The following is a 19,404-nucleotide window of genomic DNA, read 5'->3' as shown; positions in this document are numbered from 1 at the left end:
TCTACAGTGCTCTAGGTGTTTCCCGGGCTTATCATGGGGGATGCTCATGTGCAGGCAGCCCTTGTTGCTGGAGACAGCAAGTTGGGCCTATCTATTCTCCCTGGCTCCAAAATGGAGCTGTTCTGAAAGTGGGGGGGGGGCATGTCCAGCACAGGCGAGGGGGCAACATGACGACATGGTTGGCTGACATTTCCATTGTCGTACCTCGGGTACCAGAATGCTCCAGTTCACTGATAGTTTTTAACACTTAGCTGTAATCATACCAATGATAGTTTTCATTGCTCAACTTTATAAACTGGATAGAATACTGTTTCAAACTGTGTGTTTTGTTAAATTTAAGTGGGGTTCTTCCTCATCACATTTTCTTGTAAAATAAGTCCAGATGCAGGCCACAAAGGAAACCATACTCTGCATTTTCTAGAGAGAACAGCACAGCTTAGAAATTTGGCACCACATCCATACTACTCCTAGGGGAATCTTGAATGACAACTTACCTTGAAATGATAAGTTTTGTGGTTTAACTTGGTTGCTTCATGAGGCTTTAGGTACAACATCGTTCCCTGCTGCTTTCCTGGCATTTTTTTTACTTTCACTGTAGGAAGAATTTTTTTCTGTGGAGAGAGCCTACTCATAAAGAGTGTTTCAAAACAACTGTCTAGAATGGCAAAACAATCTGGTTGGTGTGCAGAGAGATACAGAATCAGTTGAGAACTAAAATATACCTCAGCCTGGGCCTTTGCCTTATCCTATAGAGATTCCTGTCAAATCTTTTTTCCCCCAAAGGAGGGACTTCAGCTTTCCAGCTTCTCTGTTCCTCCTCTTTGGAAGAATATTATTATTATTACTAACAGTATTTACATATCGCTTTTCAACAGAAAGTTCACAAAGCGGTTTCCAGAGGAAAAACAAACAACTAATGGTTGTTGGAATACATACCATGTATGTATTATAAATCTTGAATGAAGGCTTCTTATCTGGGCCTTTTACTAACCGGGGGAAGTTAAAGGAGAGCTTCTTGCCCAAGAAATTGACAACACAATCGTGGAGATTATCTTTTTCCTGTATCATCATATTAGTGCCTTCATATGCAGGTGGGGCCTCGATATCCCCAAGGGATCTGTTCTCAGACACCCCACTGATACCAAAAACTGTGGATAATGAAATGTATGGTTTTCGGGCCCCTTCAATTCTCTGACGGTAACCAGAGCTGTGCTCTGGTCACCTCTGGAGGGCTTTCTGAATCCTGCAGAGTCTCCAGGCAGTGGGCAAACTCTGTGGGCTTTAGAAAACCCTCTCGAGATGACTGGTGCACAGCTCCAGTTGTCTTTGGAGGGTTTGGGTGGACCTGAATCTGGCTCAGCGTGGATCCATGGGACTCACGTTGAGCCAGATCTTCGAATGCAAAATCCATGGATAAACAGGGTTCACCCGTACGTAGTTCAACATACATGCCTTTGTGATTTGATTCAGTTGCTACTTGGCTAATCCTGGAGTTTGAATCATTGTCCAGCAGGAAGTTGAGATAACATTTATTATTCCATAAATTTTCTAAATATTTCTTTGTAAAGTTTTGTTCTAGGATCAAGCTTGTATAGGTTAGTTAATTGCCAAGGACTGAGTTCTAAATTTTACAGCATGATCTTAAGCATACTCGGTCAGAAGTCTCATTAAATTCAGTGGGATTTAATCCATTAGTAATTATATAGGATTGTAGCTTTAGCACTACTGTTTTTGCAATACAGGTACTTTTTTATTTTTAAAGGATTGGAAATGATGCTCCTGAGGTTATAATCTAAAACAGTGTTAGTCTTGTTTGAGCTTCACACTCATGTTTAGTTTATCCACTATGGCTGCAATCCTGTGCTCACTTTCCTGGGAGTAAGCCCCATTTAACACAATGGGACTTACTTCTGAGTAGATATGCATAGGATTGGGCTGTAAAGTCTTAAAGATTCTCAGACGAATTACTGTTATGCCCATCCTTCGTATCTAGTTCGTTCCTTGGAGCTACTGAATATTTTGTACTTTATTGCAAGTAAGGCTGAAAAAGTGCAGCAGAATGTTTGGAATTGCAGATCACAAGTGGGTGGGTCAGGTGTTTGTATCTCTAAAAGGATGCTTGAGAGATGGTTACCTTTTGTTTCTCAGTTTGAAGTTTCAGGTCCTCCTCATAAGCTAAGATGTTTGGTTTAAGTTATTTTTGTTTAACCAAAACCCATAGATATCACATGAAGTAGTCCAGCAAGCAGAAATCATAAAATGGTTCTTGTATATAATTAAAGTTTGATCAAAAATATTAAGGATACTTGTACAGGAGTGTCAGCTACAGTCATCGATAACCCAGCAGCACATTTGTATACCCACTTACGTACTTGGAAGGAAGTCCCATTGTGTTCAGTGGAGCTTATTCTCAAGTAAGAAGCCAATACGGTTGGTTCCAGCGACGTCGCAGGAGTTGCCAGAGTGTGACTGTGTACAGCCACGAACTGCCTCAGGGACTCCGGCTCCTGATTTTGCCTCGAGGTTGACTCCTGAAGCCTTTTCCACAACTGGATATGGCCACAAGGCAGTGGTGGTTTGAGGTCAGAGTTTCCTTCTCTTAGATGAGCTGCCTTCCCAGGCTGATGGGTCCCATCTACCCGGTGGCTAATTGGTTGCCTCTTACGACAAGTACAGCCAAACTGAGGGCCTGTTCTTATCCCCAGCCCCCAGGGGATGACGCAGGAGTGGAGGGGCAAAAAGGGAGATTGTGGGGGATACCCAAAACCCCTCTCTTCCCCCTCCCCCCTGCAATCCTCTGTTTGCCTCATCCCTGCTCTCCCTCTGCAATTCCCAGATACCCACAACCCCCTCTCTTCCCCCTCCCCCCTCATAGAGGCACATCACCAGTTTTTAATTATATTAAATTACTACATTACAATTAGTTTTTAATTAATATAATTAATACAATTAAATCATTACACTGCAATCAAATTTCCCTGAACTTGAATAAATCTTTTCATAAAGTTACCATCAGGAACTGTATCATTGGAGAGGGAAGAGGGATTTGGTTTCTGGAAAGGAGGTAAGATGTTTTGAAGTGGGGTGTAGCGTTGTAGGAAAGTTGTTTGCCCGAGTTGCACTAAAGAGGCTCCAGGTACTTGCAGAGAGCATTTATCCAGAATCGCAGTGCGGATTCCGAGCCAACAGGTCCACCACTGATATGGTATTCTCCCTTAGACAACTGCAGGAGAAATGCAGGGAACAACGACAGCCACTCTTTATAGCCTTCATAGATCTCACAAAGGCTTTCAACCTGGTCAGCAGGCACAGCCTCTTCAAGATTCTCCCCAAGATCAGATGTCCACCCAGACTCCTCGGCATCATCAGATCTTTCCACAAGGACATGAAGGGCACTGTTGTCTTTGATGGCTCCACATCAGACCCCTTTGACATCCGAAGCAACAGAAGGCATCTATCTCCGGACCAGATCAGACGGAAAGCTCTTCAACCTCTCCAGACTGAGAGCAAAGTCCAAAGTCCAGCTGAAATGTCTGCATGACTTCCTCTTTGCCGATGATGCAGCTGTCACTACCCACTCTGCCAAAGATCTCCAGCAGCTCTTGGATCGTTTTAGCAAGGCCTGCCAAGATTTTGGACTGACGATCAGCCTGAAGAAAACACAGGTCATGGTTCAGGATGTGGACTCACCTCCCTGCATTACAATCTCTGCGCATGAACTGGAGGTTGTCCATGACTTTGTGTGCCTTGGCTCAACGATCTCTGACACTCTTTCTCTCGATACCGAGCTAAACAAACGCATCGGTAAAGCAGCTACCACGTTTTCCAGACTCACAAAGAGAGTCTGGGCCAACAAGAAGCTTACGGAACATAACAAGATCCAGGTCTACAGAGCTTGCGTCCTGAGTACACTTCTGTACTGCAGCGAGTCATGGACTCTGCGCTCACAACAGGAGAGGAAACTGAACGCTTTCCACATGCGCTGCCTCCGACGCATTTTCGGCATCACCTGGCAGGACAAAGTTCCAAACAACGCAGTCCTGGAACGTGCTGAAATCCCTAGCATGTATGCACTGCTGAAACAGATACATCTGCATTGGCTCGGTCATGTTGTGAGAATGGATGATGGCCGGATCCCAAAGGATCTCCTCTATGGAGAACTCGTGCAAGGAAAGCGCCCTACAGGTAGACCAAAGCTGCGATACAAGGACATCTGCAAGAGGGATCTGAAGGCCTTAGGAGTGGACCTCAACAAGTGGGAAACCCTGGCCTCTGAGTGGCCTGCTTGGAGGCAGGCTGTGCAGCATGGCCTTTCCCAGTTTGAAGAGACACTTGGCCAACAGACTGAGGCAAAGAGGCAAAGAAGGAAGGCCCATAGCCAGGGAGACAGACCAGGGACAGACTGCACTTGCTCCCAGTGTGGAAGGGATTATCACTCCCGAATTGGCCTTTTCAGCCACACTAGATGCTGTTCCAGAACCACCATTCAGAGCGCGATACCATAGTCTTTCGAGACTGAAGGTTGCCATCAACATATTCAAAAGTAAGTGTATATAGGTTTGCAGCCTAAGGAAAGTAGGTTAATTTAAGACCCAGAGGTTGGGTTCAAGATCAGGTTAACACCTGGCCACCATGTTGTGTTTAGGCTTGTGTGCTTTCTTCTCTTTCCCTTCCACCAATACAGTATTAATACTGAAGACACTGATGCTTATCTGTAAAGATACCAAGTTCATGACTATAGGCTTAATGATGCCTATTTCTGCACTGAAAGAGGTTCACAGCTCTGGAAGTATCCATACTTTGGGATACTTTACAAAGTGTGTGGCTCTGGCTGCCATATTCCTTCATTTACATGAGATGAGGGTTTTTCCTGAGTTAAATATAGTCAGGAGTATGTAGAATCCAAGGAACCAACTTAAAAGATTCTGTTTATAGGACTTTGGCTGGATTCTACATTTTATCATACCTATCTCCTGGAAGTGAAAGGTCTCAAACCATAATATCCCTCATGGTGGAATTCCAAACATAGCCATCTCAACCTGTGCATGAGAACCAATGGCTTTGAGGCCATATGGCATCCACCACTGCAGTTGTGTTGGCATGTTTGCACATTGGGTCCTTTCAGAGATAGTTTTGTTGGTGTTACGACTTGGAGTGCATTTCCATTGCTAACAACTGCTGGCTATCTTCAAAACAGTAAAATACTTCCTACCATCTTGAAGATCTAAATAGGGGTGTCAGACATAAGACCCATGGGCTGGGTATGGCCCATGAAGCTTTTGATTAAGCCCTCATTATAATTGAGGCAACGCCGTCCTTTTGGGAGCACTGTTTCTGGGAAGGAGAGACAGAAAGAGGCTTCCAAAAGCAAGGACTAAGAGAGATGAATGAGGAAGATGCTGCTCCAGGTGCTTGGAGAGCTCGGCTATCACACAGGCAGTACTGTGTGTACAGCAGTACTGTGTGTACAGCAGTACTGTTTCTAATGAGGTGTTATATCACAGACAACCTCTCAGCTGCCGAAGTGATACTTTGGCAGAAGTGGCATTTCGTGATACTACATTGTAAGAAAGGTGTGCCTTTCTTACACATCTGTTTCATTCATTTTAGAACAAGGGCTCTGTGATGATGGTCTTTGGGTGTGTAGGTGAGGTGTATGTGATGGAGGGAGCTAAGTAGTGAGAGAAATGTATATTGTCAGTTTGATGTAATGGTTAGTATATGAGTTTAGATGTGGCAAACCCAGGTACAAATTCTCATTCAGGTATTGTTTGCTGAGTGGCCTCAGAAAAGTGTCTGTTTCCCAACCATTTAAGGGAAGTACCTTAACCCATTTTTGCCCAGCCCACATGTGTACACATTTGATCCCTGTTGTGTATATACAATGTTGGGCAGAAATGGCTTAAGACAAGTACCTGTCTCCTAACATCAAATTTAGTTCTCAAGGGCTTTTTGAGGATAAAAGTCCACTTACAGGAATGATGGGATAGGAATGTAATTAATGTTTTGGTTTCTTTAATAAGGTACTGTTTCATTTGTGATTGTTGCTGCTACTTATGTAGAAAGTAAAGGGTCAGACAGTTTCCATAATAAAAAGGACATAGCAGTCCTGTCAAACTTGTTTGGTATATTTTAGGGCAGTGTTGCTTTTTTCTTTGTGTTTGGAATCTGGAACTGTAGTTATAGTAGCTTATTGTCAAAGCCTGCTAGTGAAATGTCAGTCTCTTCAGATTGTTTAGGTGCCTGCGTGGAGACTTGGGAGCACAGTATGGCCCTGGTATTTTTTTTTCCTTTTTCTGGCCATGCCCCAGCCTTCTCGCCTCCAAACTGGTTAATCAACTCCATTGGATTTCACAACTCCATTGGATTTCTTGTCATGAGATATAGGGAGAAGGAGCAAAAAGACAAAAAACTTATTGTCTGGCAGTTCTCTTAGTGTTTCCTTAGTTTTGTTAGGACGCTTCTGAAGAATATAAAAGAAATGAAATGCACATTTCCCTTTTTATGCATACCTAATCCGTTCCTGTAAACAGCCCTTATAGTTAAAATTTGGATATTATATTGGCAACCTTCAGTCTCAAAAGACTATGGTATCGCGCTCTGAAAGATGGTTCTGGCACAGTGTCTAGTGTGGCTGAAAAGGCCAATCCGGGAGTGACAATCCCTTCCACACCAGGAGCAAGTGCAGTCTGTCCCTGGTCTGTCTCCCTGGCTATGGGCCTTCCTTCTTTGCCTCAGACTGTTGGCCAAGTGTCTCTTCAAACTGGGAAAGGCCATGCTGCACAGCCTGCCTCCAAGCAGGCCGCTCAGAGGCCAGGGTTTCCCACTTGTTGAGGTCCATTGAAGAGGCCTCATCACTGAGCTGCATGAAATCCTCTGTCTCTGCTGGAGAGAAGGTGGGGTACCTCAAGACATGAGGGATGCAAACATCATCACGCTGTACAAGAACAAAGGTGACAGGGGTGACTGCAACAACTACCGTGGCATCTCTCTCCTTAGCGTTGTAGGAAAGTTGTTTGCCCAAGTTGCACTAAAGAGGCTCCAGGTACTTGCAGAGAGCGTCTATCCAGAATTGCAGTGCGGATTCCGAGCCAACAGGTTCACCACTGATATGGTATTCTCCCTTAGACAACTGCAGGAAAAATGCAGGGAACAACGACAGCCACTCTTTATAGCCTTCATAGATCTCACGAAGGCTTTCGACCTGGTCAGCAGAGACGGCCTCTTCAAGATTCTCCCCAAGATCGGATGTCCACCCAGGCTCCTCAGCATCATCAGATCCTTCCACAAGGACATGAAGGGCACTGTTGTCTTCGATGGCTCCACCCCTTTGACATCTGAAGCGGCGTGAAGCAGGGCTGTGTTCTTGCACCAACCTTGTTTGGGATTTTCTTCGCTGTCATGCTGAAGCAGGCCTTTGGAACTGCAACAGAAGGCATCTATCTCCGGACCAGATCTGACGGAAATTTGGATAATGAATAAAATTATTATAGTAATTTCAGTGGGAAAAATTCTGACTTGTTCCAACTCCATTCCAAGTTCACCCTGAATGCCTAATAGGTTGTGTGGCATGATAGAATAAATAACATTTAATACTATTATGCACATCAATAAAAGTATTAGTTAACGATGAAAATGTTTCAGAAGTTCTAGCATTGCATCATGAGTTACAGCACCTTAAACTTGAGTGGCACACTATGAGCAATTCTCTTATGTTTCACCTATTTTTCCATTTTCCCCATGAGTTTTTTCTTTGTCTCTTTTCTTTAGAATCCACACTCACAGTAATTTGTAAAAACAGCACAAAAACAGATACACTGTAAAAAGTAGTGTGTAATGCATGAGACTTGAAAGCATGGGAATGTGCTGCTCATCAGGCAGTGCATCTCACCTGGAGGGTGGCTCTTCCCCAGTTGTGCTCAGTACCCCAAGGGTCCTGAGGAGCGCTTACCCCTGAAGCCTGCAGGAGTGCACCCAAGAAAGGGGGCCCATCTGGACCTTGTTCCTACCAGGGGGAGAAATCCAGAATTCAATCCAACCTCCTGGTATTTCCAGGAGGAAGAAGACTGCCTCCACAAAAGAATTGGTTCTCCCCTCCATTCCTGAGTCTGGCCTTATATTGAAAATGTTGGTATGGATAAGGAGGGATTGTCTTGATATCTGTATATATATGTGAAAATTTATAAGAATACTTACAGAGAGGGAAGAGTGAATTATGCCAACAATAAATGTAAGGAAGAAAAATGGTTTCTTTCTGAATGTATATGCTGTTCAGTCAAATGCTTGGCTTGGAGCCAGTCACCTTGTTCAGAACAGATTTCCACTAATTGTTTTAAAGCATTTGTGAAAGATCTGTATGCTTTGTTCCATAGCTTTTTGCTAAAATCATCGGGAGCTTGATATGATGGCTGAACTTATGTTTCCCTTGTACTCCCTGTTTCCACTTTCTTTTTAAAAAATGAAACATTTCAAGTTAATAGTTTTCACATACTAGCAAAAGTAGTAGGACTGACAGGGCTGTACCCAACCACCCCCTTCTCAGCTGCCAGATTGTGCCTCCTCCACCCACACTGTTACCTGGCAGAGACAATTGCTATCACTTCCGCCACAGCTACTCTCTTTTCCATGTCCTTGGCCAGGAAAAAGAAAATGGTAGGAGTAGAATGCTGGCCATTGTGATCTTCCCCCCCTTTTTTCTGGTTCTTGTCCTCCTGCTCTTTTCAAACAGTGAGAAGCAGGAGTGAATTGGTCAGCCAGGGAAGAGAAGAGCAGGCTCATGTGCATCTGCGCCAGTGCTGAGGAAGGCGGGGAATGGGAGAAGCCATGGTTGGGGAAGGCTGGGCCAGGGGAATGGTTGGGGGAATGCTGTGATGAGGTTTGTAACTGGGAAAAAAATGAGGAGGAGAGATGAGGAAAAACATTCAGGGGGAGGAGGGAAGACTTGTTTTTGCATTGCTTCACACGCAGAAATGGAAGGGCTATGTTGGAGAGACATGGGAAAATGGAGGGGCCATCGCTGAATGCATTTTGGCTAGGCATGAGGAGGGTTTGTGCTTGCAAATTAAAAGTATGGCATGAATGATAGTAGGGCTTTTTCAATATCTTTACACTCATGCTTTTTATCTGGACATATATGCAAGCTGTTCTGGAATTCAAGTTCTCCTAAAGATTCCAGTTTGAAAAATGCTAAGTGAAATGTATTTTTTTTCTCTTGATCTTGACTGTATGAAGCTTTTCAGTATGAACAACTAAAGGGTCTGATCAAGTATTTCCTGTTCAGAATTTTCAAACATGATTTGCTCTATTCATTGTTTGAGTCAGTTGATTATATTTAAGAGCAGCGCCATGGAAGAACAAAGATAAAGAGCCTTTGCTTAGCTGAGTTTTGGTGATGCCTTGTACTCAGGGATGCTCAAGGGTTTTCTTCCATATTTCATAAACGTTTGTTTAAAACAAAGTTATTGGATGTTATCTATGTTTTCAATTTTAATAAGTTTTAAATTTCTTAATTTAAAATATTTACCATAAAAAAAAAACCTAAGGGCATGGTCCATCCCACATGGACACTGTCTGCTTCAAGCAAAAATACAGAGTTGGATCCACTTGCAGAAGGTGTCTCCTGTTCATAAACGCGTCACCTTATATTGTGCACTAGTGAGTTTCATGAGAACAGTGAAAATAATTTCAACTGTTCTTTTGTTTGTGCAACAGCTTGCACAGCTGTTTGCAGAAACATGAGAACCGATTTGCTGTTAGCATGAATTCTTGTGCAAGCACTTTGGCAATTCTTTCCAGAACAGCACTAGGGTCTATTTTGCTTCCATTCACAATTCACATTCCATTCACAATTCACAAGAGCCAGGATGGTGTAGTGGTTTGGGAGGTGGACTTAGACCTGGAAGATCCAGGTTCAAATCCCCCCTCAGCCATGAAGCTTCCTGGGTGACCTTGGGCCAGTCACTTTCTCTCAGCCTCACCTACCTCACAGGGTTGTTGTGAGGACAACAGGGGGGAGCAGCTGTGTACACCACCCTGAGCTCTTTGGAGGAAGGGTGGTATAAAAATGCAATAAATAAATAAATAAAGTGGATTCAACTTGGTGTTTGCAATAGTTACGTTAAGATTGACACACACACAGAGTCATAACTGACTGCTTTGGTGCCCGGGGCAGTGACATCACGGTGTCACTGCCCCACATCTATGGTAGTGACATGTGCCATCCCTTCCAGGTTCTCCAGAGGAGAGGGAGCACACTGCGGCCTCTTCATAAGCCCATTTCTTCTCCATGGAGGCTGGGAGGGGGGTGGGCATGCAAAGCAGCCCTGTTCCTTCTCCTTTGGTGGCTTCCAGCCTCCATGGGAGAAGGAACAGGCACATGAGGCAGCCCACAGTGTCTGCCCTGGTTCTGCCCTAGTTAAGGTTCTGCACACATGCAGCTATTGATAATGAAATTGTAAAGGATAAATTGAAATTTTTGTTAGTAGCTGAAAATTCTGGATCATATGTGCTTCCCGCCCCCGCCCCCCAGAGAGAAACATCAACTGAACTGTGAGAAGGAAAGAAGAAGCCAGAGAGGCATACTATCTCTCTCTCTTTATGCAGAAAAAAATATTGACTAGCAGTACTGTAAATCCTCCAATAGTGCTACCTATTTAGCTCTGTTGCATTACAGTGTTCTTCATCCTGGTTTGATAAGCAGTGGAAGAGTTGGATTTTGGCCAGTCAGCCCTAGTTTCCTTTAGCGCTATCTCTTTTAGCACTCTCAGACAGTACTTGGCATTTCAGGAATTGATCCCCAATAGTGGATTGCAGTTTAAGTGATGTTACTATTGGTCATTGAAGTAATAGCATCACTGGCTGTAGTTGCAAATGTTAATCATTGTTAGTCAATCACTGTATCTAATTTCACATTGACAATAGGAAGCTTTGAACATGTTGTAATATATTGCTTTTCTTTTTTTTCCACAGCTCCTGGAAAAACACAAGAATACAGAAAGTATGGTAGAGCTGCTTGAATTATATCAAATGGAAGATGAAGCATATAGTGGTCTTGCTGAAGCCACCACAGAACTTTATCAATACTTGCTGCAACCTTTCCGTGATATGAGGGAGCTTGCAATGCTCAGAAGACAGCAAATAAAAGTACAAATCTATCAGTATACAAAGCTTAGTCTAATCTTTTATGATAATATATCATCTGTTCTTATCTTTTGTGACACTTTTAAAATAAGCTTGTGACAGTTATGTTCCAGGTAGATTTGATTTAAATCAGATTTAACTGATCCAACTGGACTCAATTTAGTCATGTGATTTTTCTTTTAACAGCACATTCTTGCTTGCTAATAATCTTAATACATATTTTTCTCATCAGAGTTACAGGTTTCATTTTTAGAAGCCCCATACTGTCCATTTTGAACAGCTATTTATTTTCAAAAATGTTCATATTTGTTTTGAAATTAAATCAGAAAATGAATGATCATTTTAGTTATCAAAGCTGATTGAAGCAGATATTTGCAAAGAGTTTGAAAGTGAACAATCCTCAATTTATCATGTTAACCATGAATATTTGGAAGACTTCCTTAGCTTAACCTGTTGGACAATCGACCACCACCACCAGACATTAAAATTATTGTATAGCCCAATCGTGTCCTTCCTCCTCCCCACTTGTGCAACTGAGCCAAAAATGAGCATGCAGTATCTAGCGTGTGGGGGTTTGTGTGGGAGATCAGGGGGCTTCAGAGGGCTTATTCCTTCAGAAGACTCTGGCTCTGCAGTGGGTGGTCTCAGTTTTCTGCCAGTGATTTTGCTGGTGCAAGTCTGATAAGAGAAAGGGGGCTGGGAAGCTGCTGCTGGAGGGGATAGGTTCCAGCACACACCATCGCCGCTAGATCCACCCCTTCCTGTAGCCTCCCCTCCCCCATTCCACCTCCTCCCTTCTTAATTTCACTCCCTCCCCATCCCTGTTCCACCCTCACAACACCTCCTCCCTCCCCCATTGGCTTACCGGCTCTGATGGATGGCCACCAATCTCCCAACATGTGCAGGAGGGCTCCATCCTTCCTGCTGGGGCTCAGGTAGGGCACCTACACAGCACCCTGCTGAAGCAAGCTTTATGGGTGTGTTGCAGCAGTTGTCACCAGCAGAGCGCATTCCACTGGCATTGGGATCCAATAGGATTGGGCCATTATTTAATTAAAACAATGTTTACGTATTTTTGATTTTTATATTTTCAACACTAAATATACATAATATTTATCAAGCATATGTGGCTTTTGAATGTTTAAAAACCTAATTAAAAATTTACATTTTTTCAGATACTTTAAAATTAAGCTTATTTTTAGCTAAATTAAATCTAGCATGACAAACTTAAAATGTTGGTTTACATAACTCTGGCCTGGATGCCTTTAAAAGGGGATTGGACAAGTTTCTGGAGGAAAAATCCATTAGGGGTTACAAGCCATAATGTGTATGTACAACCTCCTGATTTTAGAAATGGGCTATGTCAGAATGCCAGATGCAAGGGAGGGCACCTGGATACAAGTCTCTTGTTATCTGGTGTGCTCCCTGGGGCATTTGGTGGACCGCTGTGAGATACAGGAAGCTGGACTAGATGGGCCTATGGCCTGATCCTGTTCTTATGTTCTAACCAACTCAATAGTCTTCATCCTTTTCCTGTTTGTTCATAATCTGAAAAAGAAAAATAATCTTTCTAGCTTTCTTAGATCCCAAGCAATTACATTTGAGAGTAAACTAGTGCAAAGAAAATACTTTCTATACTGCCAGAAGCTACTACTGTTAAAAACTAGATTGCCACTTCAGCAGTCTCTGAATTAAGTACATAAGTGACTTCCACCAGTTCACTGGTATAACGTTCTTTAAGACTTCATCAACAAACATATATTTCTTGGATAGTTCACGCTTGACTTTGAAATAGATTATAATAGGCCTTATGGAGGGATGATTTAAGGATGCCCGTGTCATCAACTCCTTTTCTTCAGCAGTTAAGGACTGAGGGCCCAATCCTATCCAATTTTCCAGTGCTGGTGTAGCCGTGCCAATGGGGCATGCACTGAATCCTGTGGTGGAGAGACAGTCACAGAGGCCTCCTCAAGGTAAGGGAAAATTTGTTCCCTTATCTTGGAGCTGTATTATGGCAGCGCCGGTGCTGGAAAGTTGGATAGGATTGGGCCCACGCTCTGGTACTGAGTATTGAGAAGATTTGCAAGAAACTGAGCTGAGGGTAGATCTTGTTCCACTAGTATTTTTTTAAAAAATACAGTACTTGGAAATTTAACTATCTCAGACTAGACCAATTCTTGATATGGTGCTCAAAACCGTCTACTGCCAAGATCAATCTCATTGTCTTGATTCCTCCCATGTTCTTCAGAGGCACTCTGCAAAGTGGTTGTTATGGAAGTATTTTTCAATTTCATCAGCATTAGTCTCTTTCTGGGGCACTGAAGTCTTTGGCTAAGAGGTGCATCAAATGAACACTACGGCTATGTTATTAGTTTGAGATTCTCTTCATTTCCTTTTAGATTTCTTTTCATCTTGATTACATTGGCTGTATTTTTTGTGACTAATCTACCTACTAGATATATTTTGACATAGGGCCCAATTCGATCCAATTTTGCAGTGCTGATGCAGCCGTGCCAATGGGGCACTACGTCCTGTGGTGGAGAGGCAATCACAGAGCCCTTCTTAAGGAATGAGAACATTTGCTGCCTTACCTTGGGGCTACATTGTGGCTACACTGGTGCTGGAAAATTGGATAGGATTGGGCCCACAGCTTTTATATAGGCCCAAAGCTTTTATAGCTTTTACTGCCATTTCTTATAAGTATTCTTCTGTGTCTGCATTTTCTGATGTATCTGTTGTTTCTGTAAGGAATGCAGTCATTTGTTCTGCTGCCACACAAGCAGATATAGTGGGATCATTGTGGACATTGCTGCAGCCATCAAGATTCAGACTAACAGTTTCCCCACTAGACTTTTTGCACATTGCTCAGTTTAACTTTTTCCAGTAATTTTCCTGTGACATCTGTTCTGCTTGGTTGATTGTATCCTGCTTGGAATGATTGGAGCATGTTAATGAAGTATTTGTTCACGAAGATTCAAAATAAGAAAATGTTTTTGCATTTGCAAACCAAGCAATTTTTTTTCATGAATTACTCCTTGCTGTAACTTGCTGGTCCTCCTATCTGACTGACCTATTATGGTTCCTGGATGGTGGAAATGTTTTTTAACCCATTTTTGCCCAGCCCACAGGTGTGCACATTTGGTCCCTGTTGTATATATGCAGTGTTGGGCAGAAATGGCTTAAACTACAGGCAATGTCCTAAGCTATGTGACATACATGATGTTATATACATGGAATGCTGTCCCTGGCATTAGCAGAAGAATCTGAAAATGTAGAAGGATGTGACTGTGGTGTTGGTGAATAGTCGTTAGAATTCTACGTGTTGAGAATAGATTCTTCTAAACAAAGTAAGTTGATGCAGTTAGCTTACCATTCTGCTCACAGCACACACTGACATGCAGTACTAAAAATGACATTGTGAAAGGAAATTCCTCTTATCTCAGTCATTCTTTTCCATCACATCATTTACATCTGATTACACCACTAAGTAACAACTACGTATTTACTCAAACATGAGCATTCAAATAGTCTGTCGCTTCAAAAACAGACTAGAGAAGATAGCAGTCTTGAAGAAAGTATGACAAAAAAATTTACTAACCTGAAAATTCTGTATGTTCATATATGTTCCTTTTGTCCCTTCAAAGCAACTTCCTTCTGAGAAGGAACACTCTCAGGATTTTGTTTCATTTAGGCAATCAGGCCAAAACTGCATCAAACTGCACCTTCCCTCCACACTCCTGATAGAAGTGGAACCACCATGGCAGCATAAGTGATCCAGAAAGATGCCATGGTCATTAGTATCAGTAAAACTTGGATATCAGGGACTGATGAAAAAATGGTGGGGGTAAACAGTCTACAATCAGATGCAGGGGTCAAATGCTATGATAAAAGCAGAATATTCTTTCTGATTAAAGTTTTTGAAGACTATGTCTAGGTTTTGAATCTTTGGCAAATGTGACTGCCTACTTGTGGAGTATTTTTCAACAGCTCTTTGAGAGCAGCTGCCTTTTTCTTTAGATTAATATCTGAAATTGTAGAATCAGGTAGGAATCTAGAATCTATTTTAGATGCCATGTGTTAATTTTCAGGAAAGTCATGACCATCTATATTCCATGTATAAAGTGATAAGTGATATGAACAATACTGTACAGTGTTTTTTTTAATGTTTCTGTAACTAACAATAGTATGTTGTCAATAAGCCAATCAGGTTTTCTCAGCCAAGATTAACATTTTTCTGGCATTGCCCTTTCCATGGTAAATAAACTTCTTTTAATCCATTTCTGCCCAGCCCACAGGTGTACACATTTGATCCCAGTTTGTGTATATGCAATGTTGGGCAGAAATGGCTTAATGCAAAGATAAGAACAAGATTGAAGTTGGTGTAGCTGAAATACTATATTTTTCAACTTTGCAGTGTTTCATTTGACTGTGCTCCTTACTCTATAAGAGTATAGTTCAACTTGTAGGCTCCCTGACGAGTTAATAAAGATTTGTGGCTAGGCGAGTATTGGTATAATTGTATATAACAAAGGGCGCAATCCTAACCACCTTTCCAGCACTGGCCTAGCTGTGCCAGTGGGGCATGTGCTGCATCCTGCAGTTGGGGGGCAGTTACGGAGGCCTCCTCAAGGTATGACAATGTTTGTTTCCTTACCTCGAAGCTGCATTACCCTTATGTCGGTGCTGGAAAGTGGGTTAGGATTGTGCCCAAAGTGTATGTTGCCAAGGAACTTTCTTAATTTGGTATTTTGTAAATCCCTGTAGGCCAGTCAGCGGAAGCACTGGAGGCATGGGGAAAGGGAGAGAAGACAAATTATACCTTTAATTTAAATATGAATATTTTGTGTATGTACAATAATTTGTTTATGATTCAGGTCAAGTACCTAAGCTTAGAGGAGTTTAGTTATTTGCTTTGGAACGCTGGAAAGCCTAATATATAGCAGGACAGCTTCTGTAGAGTCCTAGCCAGAGACGTTCTTGCATGTTATGAGTGTGTCTGTTGTTTAATAAATAGCTACTATGTTGAACAGTCTTGTCATTTTTGTAATCTCCCAGTAGGTGGTTCACATCACTCTGGAAGGACTAAAGGGTCACAAATTGCTAGACTTCATTTAAGTTATTTCTTTGTAAAAATTCTTCTGTCTAGATGAATCCTGAGAGACATTAGCGAATGGTTTCTTCTTAGAAGTGTGTTTTTACCTTTTGTTTTGAGTTTTTGGAATGCTAGATGGATCTTGATTTTACCTATATACTTAACATCTAGCTCAGCGGTTCCCAAACTGTGGGTTGGGACCCACGGATTGGTTGGGACCAGATTTTTGGTGGGTTGCCAAGTCCCAAGCAGAGCCTCTGGTGAAAACACTGGGAAATGGGAAGATCAGATAACTAATTGCCTCAAGTCCTAAAGCTATTCAAAATTTAGACAGCTGCAGATTGCCCTGCAGGTTGCAAGAAACTCAGCTCTTACAGTTTGCAAACTTGTGTAAATATAGGGAGATTATTATTACTTGTAAATAAAAATATTATTTCTTTCTAGATCTTTAAAAAAGTCTCGTAAACCTAGGTAGGTCCCGATAGAGTGTTATTTTGAAAAGGTTGCTAAAATTGGGACCCACTGGTCTATGAGATTCCTGCATTAGTAGGAAAGGTGCTAGTGAAAAAGTGTGAATGAAGTTGCTGTGCCTGGGCACATGTTACTTAGATGGTAATGAACTGGAGGATTTAAAGGCATTTTTAGGGGAAAAAAACAAACCCTTTCTATACCTGGACCAATTTATAAGAAAGTGCTAATAGTATGGTGCTTTTTTAGCTTAGCATTTTATCACATAATTTGCAAAGCAATTGCAGTCTGCTTAGGTTAGTAGTCTAAAAGCTCAACCCTAGTTTAGGGGTTGAAATTGTTTCCAAAACCAGGTCACCAAGTAAAATCTCACAACTTTTATTCTGAATTTTCTCTCCATGTGTTAGTTTCATATAATTCAGGAAAGCATACAGTCTCCAATTTATAGACTTTGTCCATTTTTTAACAAGCTCATGATTTTTATATCCATTCATATTCTCTCTCTCTCTCTCTCTCTCTCTCTCTCTCTCTCTCTCTCTCTCTGTGTGTGTTTTACTTGTTGCGGAAAGACTAATATTTGCTAAATGGAGAGTTTTGTAAGACTACTTGTTAAATTTGACCATTAGTTGAAGTAGAATACGTGAAGAGCGTCATTTTTGTGCTTGAGCAGCTTCTTTGAAAGTTTCTGTACATCAGTTACACCATTGTACAGAATGTTTCTGTACGTTATACTTAGTAAATGTCATGGATTGGTCTGTTTTCAGATTTCTATAGAGAATGATTACCTGGGACCCAGAAGAATTGAGAGTCTCCAAAAAGAAGATACAGACTGGCAGAGGAAAGCACACATGGCTGTGCTTTCCATTCAAGATCTTACTGTGAAGTATTTTGAAATAACAGCTAAAGCACAGAAAGGTAATGGGCTTCTACTATTTTATCTTTCTAAAAATAAAATATTTTTAAAATCAGAAGGCTTATCTACATGATCCTGGGTCCTGAAACCACACCTTCTTATGGTCAAATCAATGTGAGTGCCGTATTTTTCGCTCCATAAGACACACCTGACCATAAGACGCACCTATTTTTTAGAGGAGGAAAACAGGAAAAAAAAATATTCTGAACCAAATAGTGTAATAAAATATTTAATAAACTATAACAGAATAACATTTGAACCATGTAAAGTGAACAGCAGTCAACAGTGGCATTAAGAACCATTATCACTGTCATTAACAAATGGAGAGACTTAAAGGTTTGAGTACTTTCTGGAGTTTGAGTTTTCTGGAAACCCCAAGAACTCATCATCGCTAGAGTCAGAATTTATGAAGCTCATTTGCTCACAATCACTGACATCACTTTCTTCGCTGTCTTCATATAAGATACTGTCTTCACTTCCATCTAAGGCATTGCTAATGCCACATTTTTTGAATGACATTTTTTGAATGTGAGCATAAACTGGCATGAAGATCCCCCCCTTCTTAGGGTGAATGGGATCATAAACTGGCATGAAGATCCCTCCCTTTATTAGGGTGAATGGGATCATAAACTGGCATGAAGATCCCCCCCTTTATTAGGGTGAATGGGATCATAAAGCAGCATGAAGATCCCTCCCTTTATTAGGGTGAATGGGATCATAAACTGGCATGAAGATCCCCCCTTCATTAAGGTCCCCAACGTGCACTCTTTTTTGCAGTATTCGCTCCATAAGATGCACACACTTCCCCCCCACTTTTTTAGGGGGAAAAAGTGCGTCTTATGGAGCGAAAAAATATGGCACTTTCTGTGAATTACTATAGTCCCCTAAACCCACTTGAAATTTTTATTGTGATATCACCAGTTTGCTTTGAAATAATAAATGAGAAAAGGCGATGCTGGTTGCAGGCAGCATTATTAGAAATATCATTCATTTCTATAGCACTGTTATGTGAATTTTTATTCAGTTTGTCATTTATCATCAAAACTACCCTGTAAGGTGGGACACTTCTCATTTTGCATAAAAGACACGAAAACTGTGAGATACTACCACTCAGTGAGTTCATTACCATCTAAGTGGAATCTTGATTTCATAGATCTACTTCAGATTTATTTGTTGACAGTACAAATACAGTACCGTGAATACAGTACAGGCATGCCCCAGTATTCACAGGGGTTCTGTTCCAGATCCCCCCCCCATACCAGATCTGTGGATACTAGGGCCTGTCTGTACTGATACTAAATAAGAAATTGTTGGTTCCAGACAACGGATGCTGTTCAAAAAGCTTTTTTTTTAAAAAAAAAAATGTGTGGTTCCTACACATTTCTCCTATTTACACTACCTTTAAATTTTGAAAAGTGATTCATTCCTTTAGGGCAGCCATTTTCAGCCACTGTGCTGTGGCACACTGGTGTGCTACGAATGATCCCCAAGTGAGCTGTAGGAATTTGGGAGAGGGTCATTTATTGGTTAGGGCCTTAGGGGGATGTGAGCCCCCCATTGGCAGGACAGTGTGCCTTGTCAGTTGTAAAAAAAAACCAAACTGATCGTGTGCCTTTACCATTTTAGTGCCTTGCCAGTGTGCCATGAGATGAAAAAAGGTTGAAAATCACTGCTTTATGGGAAGAGGATCGTTCATGCCTAGCAAAATCCTCTGTCTTTGTTATATTTTGCAAAATCTGACTTCTGTAAAATGTGTGCAAAATGTGCACCAGTCAGTACTCAGAATGGGAGA

At 41.8% G+C, this 19,404-nt stretch overlaps 1 protein-coding gene across 2 annotated transcripts in view; it reads left to right on the top strand.

Moving 5' to 3' along the window:
* JMY (junction mediating and regulatory protein, p53 cofactor) overlaps positions 1 to 19,404 on the top strand; it is a 53,616-nt gene that overhangs the window by 13,947 nt on the left and 20,265 nt on the right. For both annotated transcript variants that reach the window (XM_066616322.1, XM_066616321.1), the window contains exons 2-3: positions 10,969 to 11,142; positions 17,464 to 17,614. In XM_066616322.1, the coding sequence (XP_066472419.1) occupies positions 10,969 to 11,142; positions 17,464 to 17,614 (325 nt within the window). The remainder of the gene's footprint in view (positions 1 to 10,968; positions 11,143 to 17,463; positions 17,615 to 19,404) is intronic.

This window comes from Tiliqua scincoides, chromosome 2, assembly GCF_035046505.1.
Source record: "Tiliqua scincoides isolate rTilSci1 chromosome 2, rTilSci1.hap2, whole genome shotgun sequence".
Taxonomy (NCBI): Eukaryota; Metazoa; Chordata; class Lepidosauria; order Squamata; family Scincidae; genus Tiliqua; species Tiliqua scincoides.
This window is presented reverse-complemented; position numbering and strand designations above follow the sequence as displayed.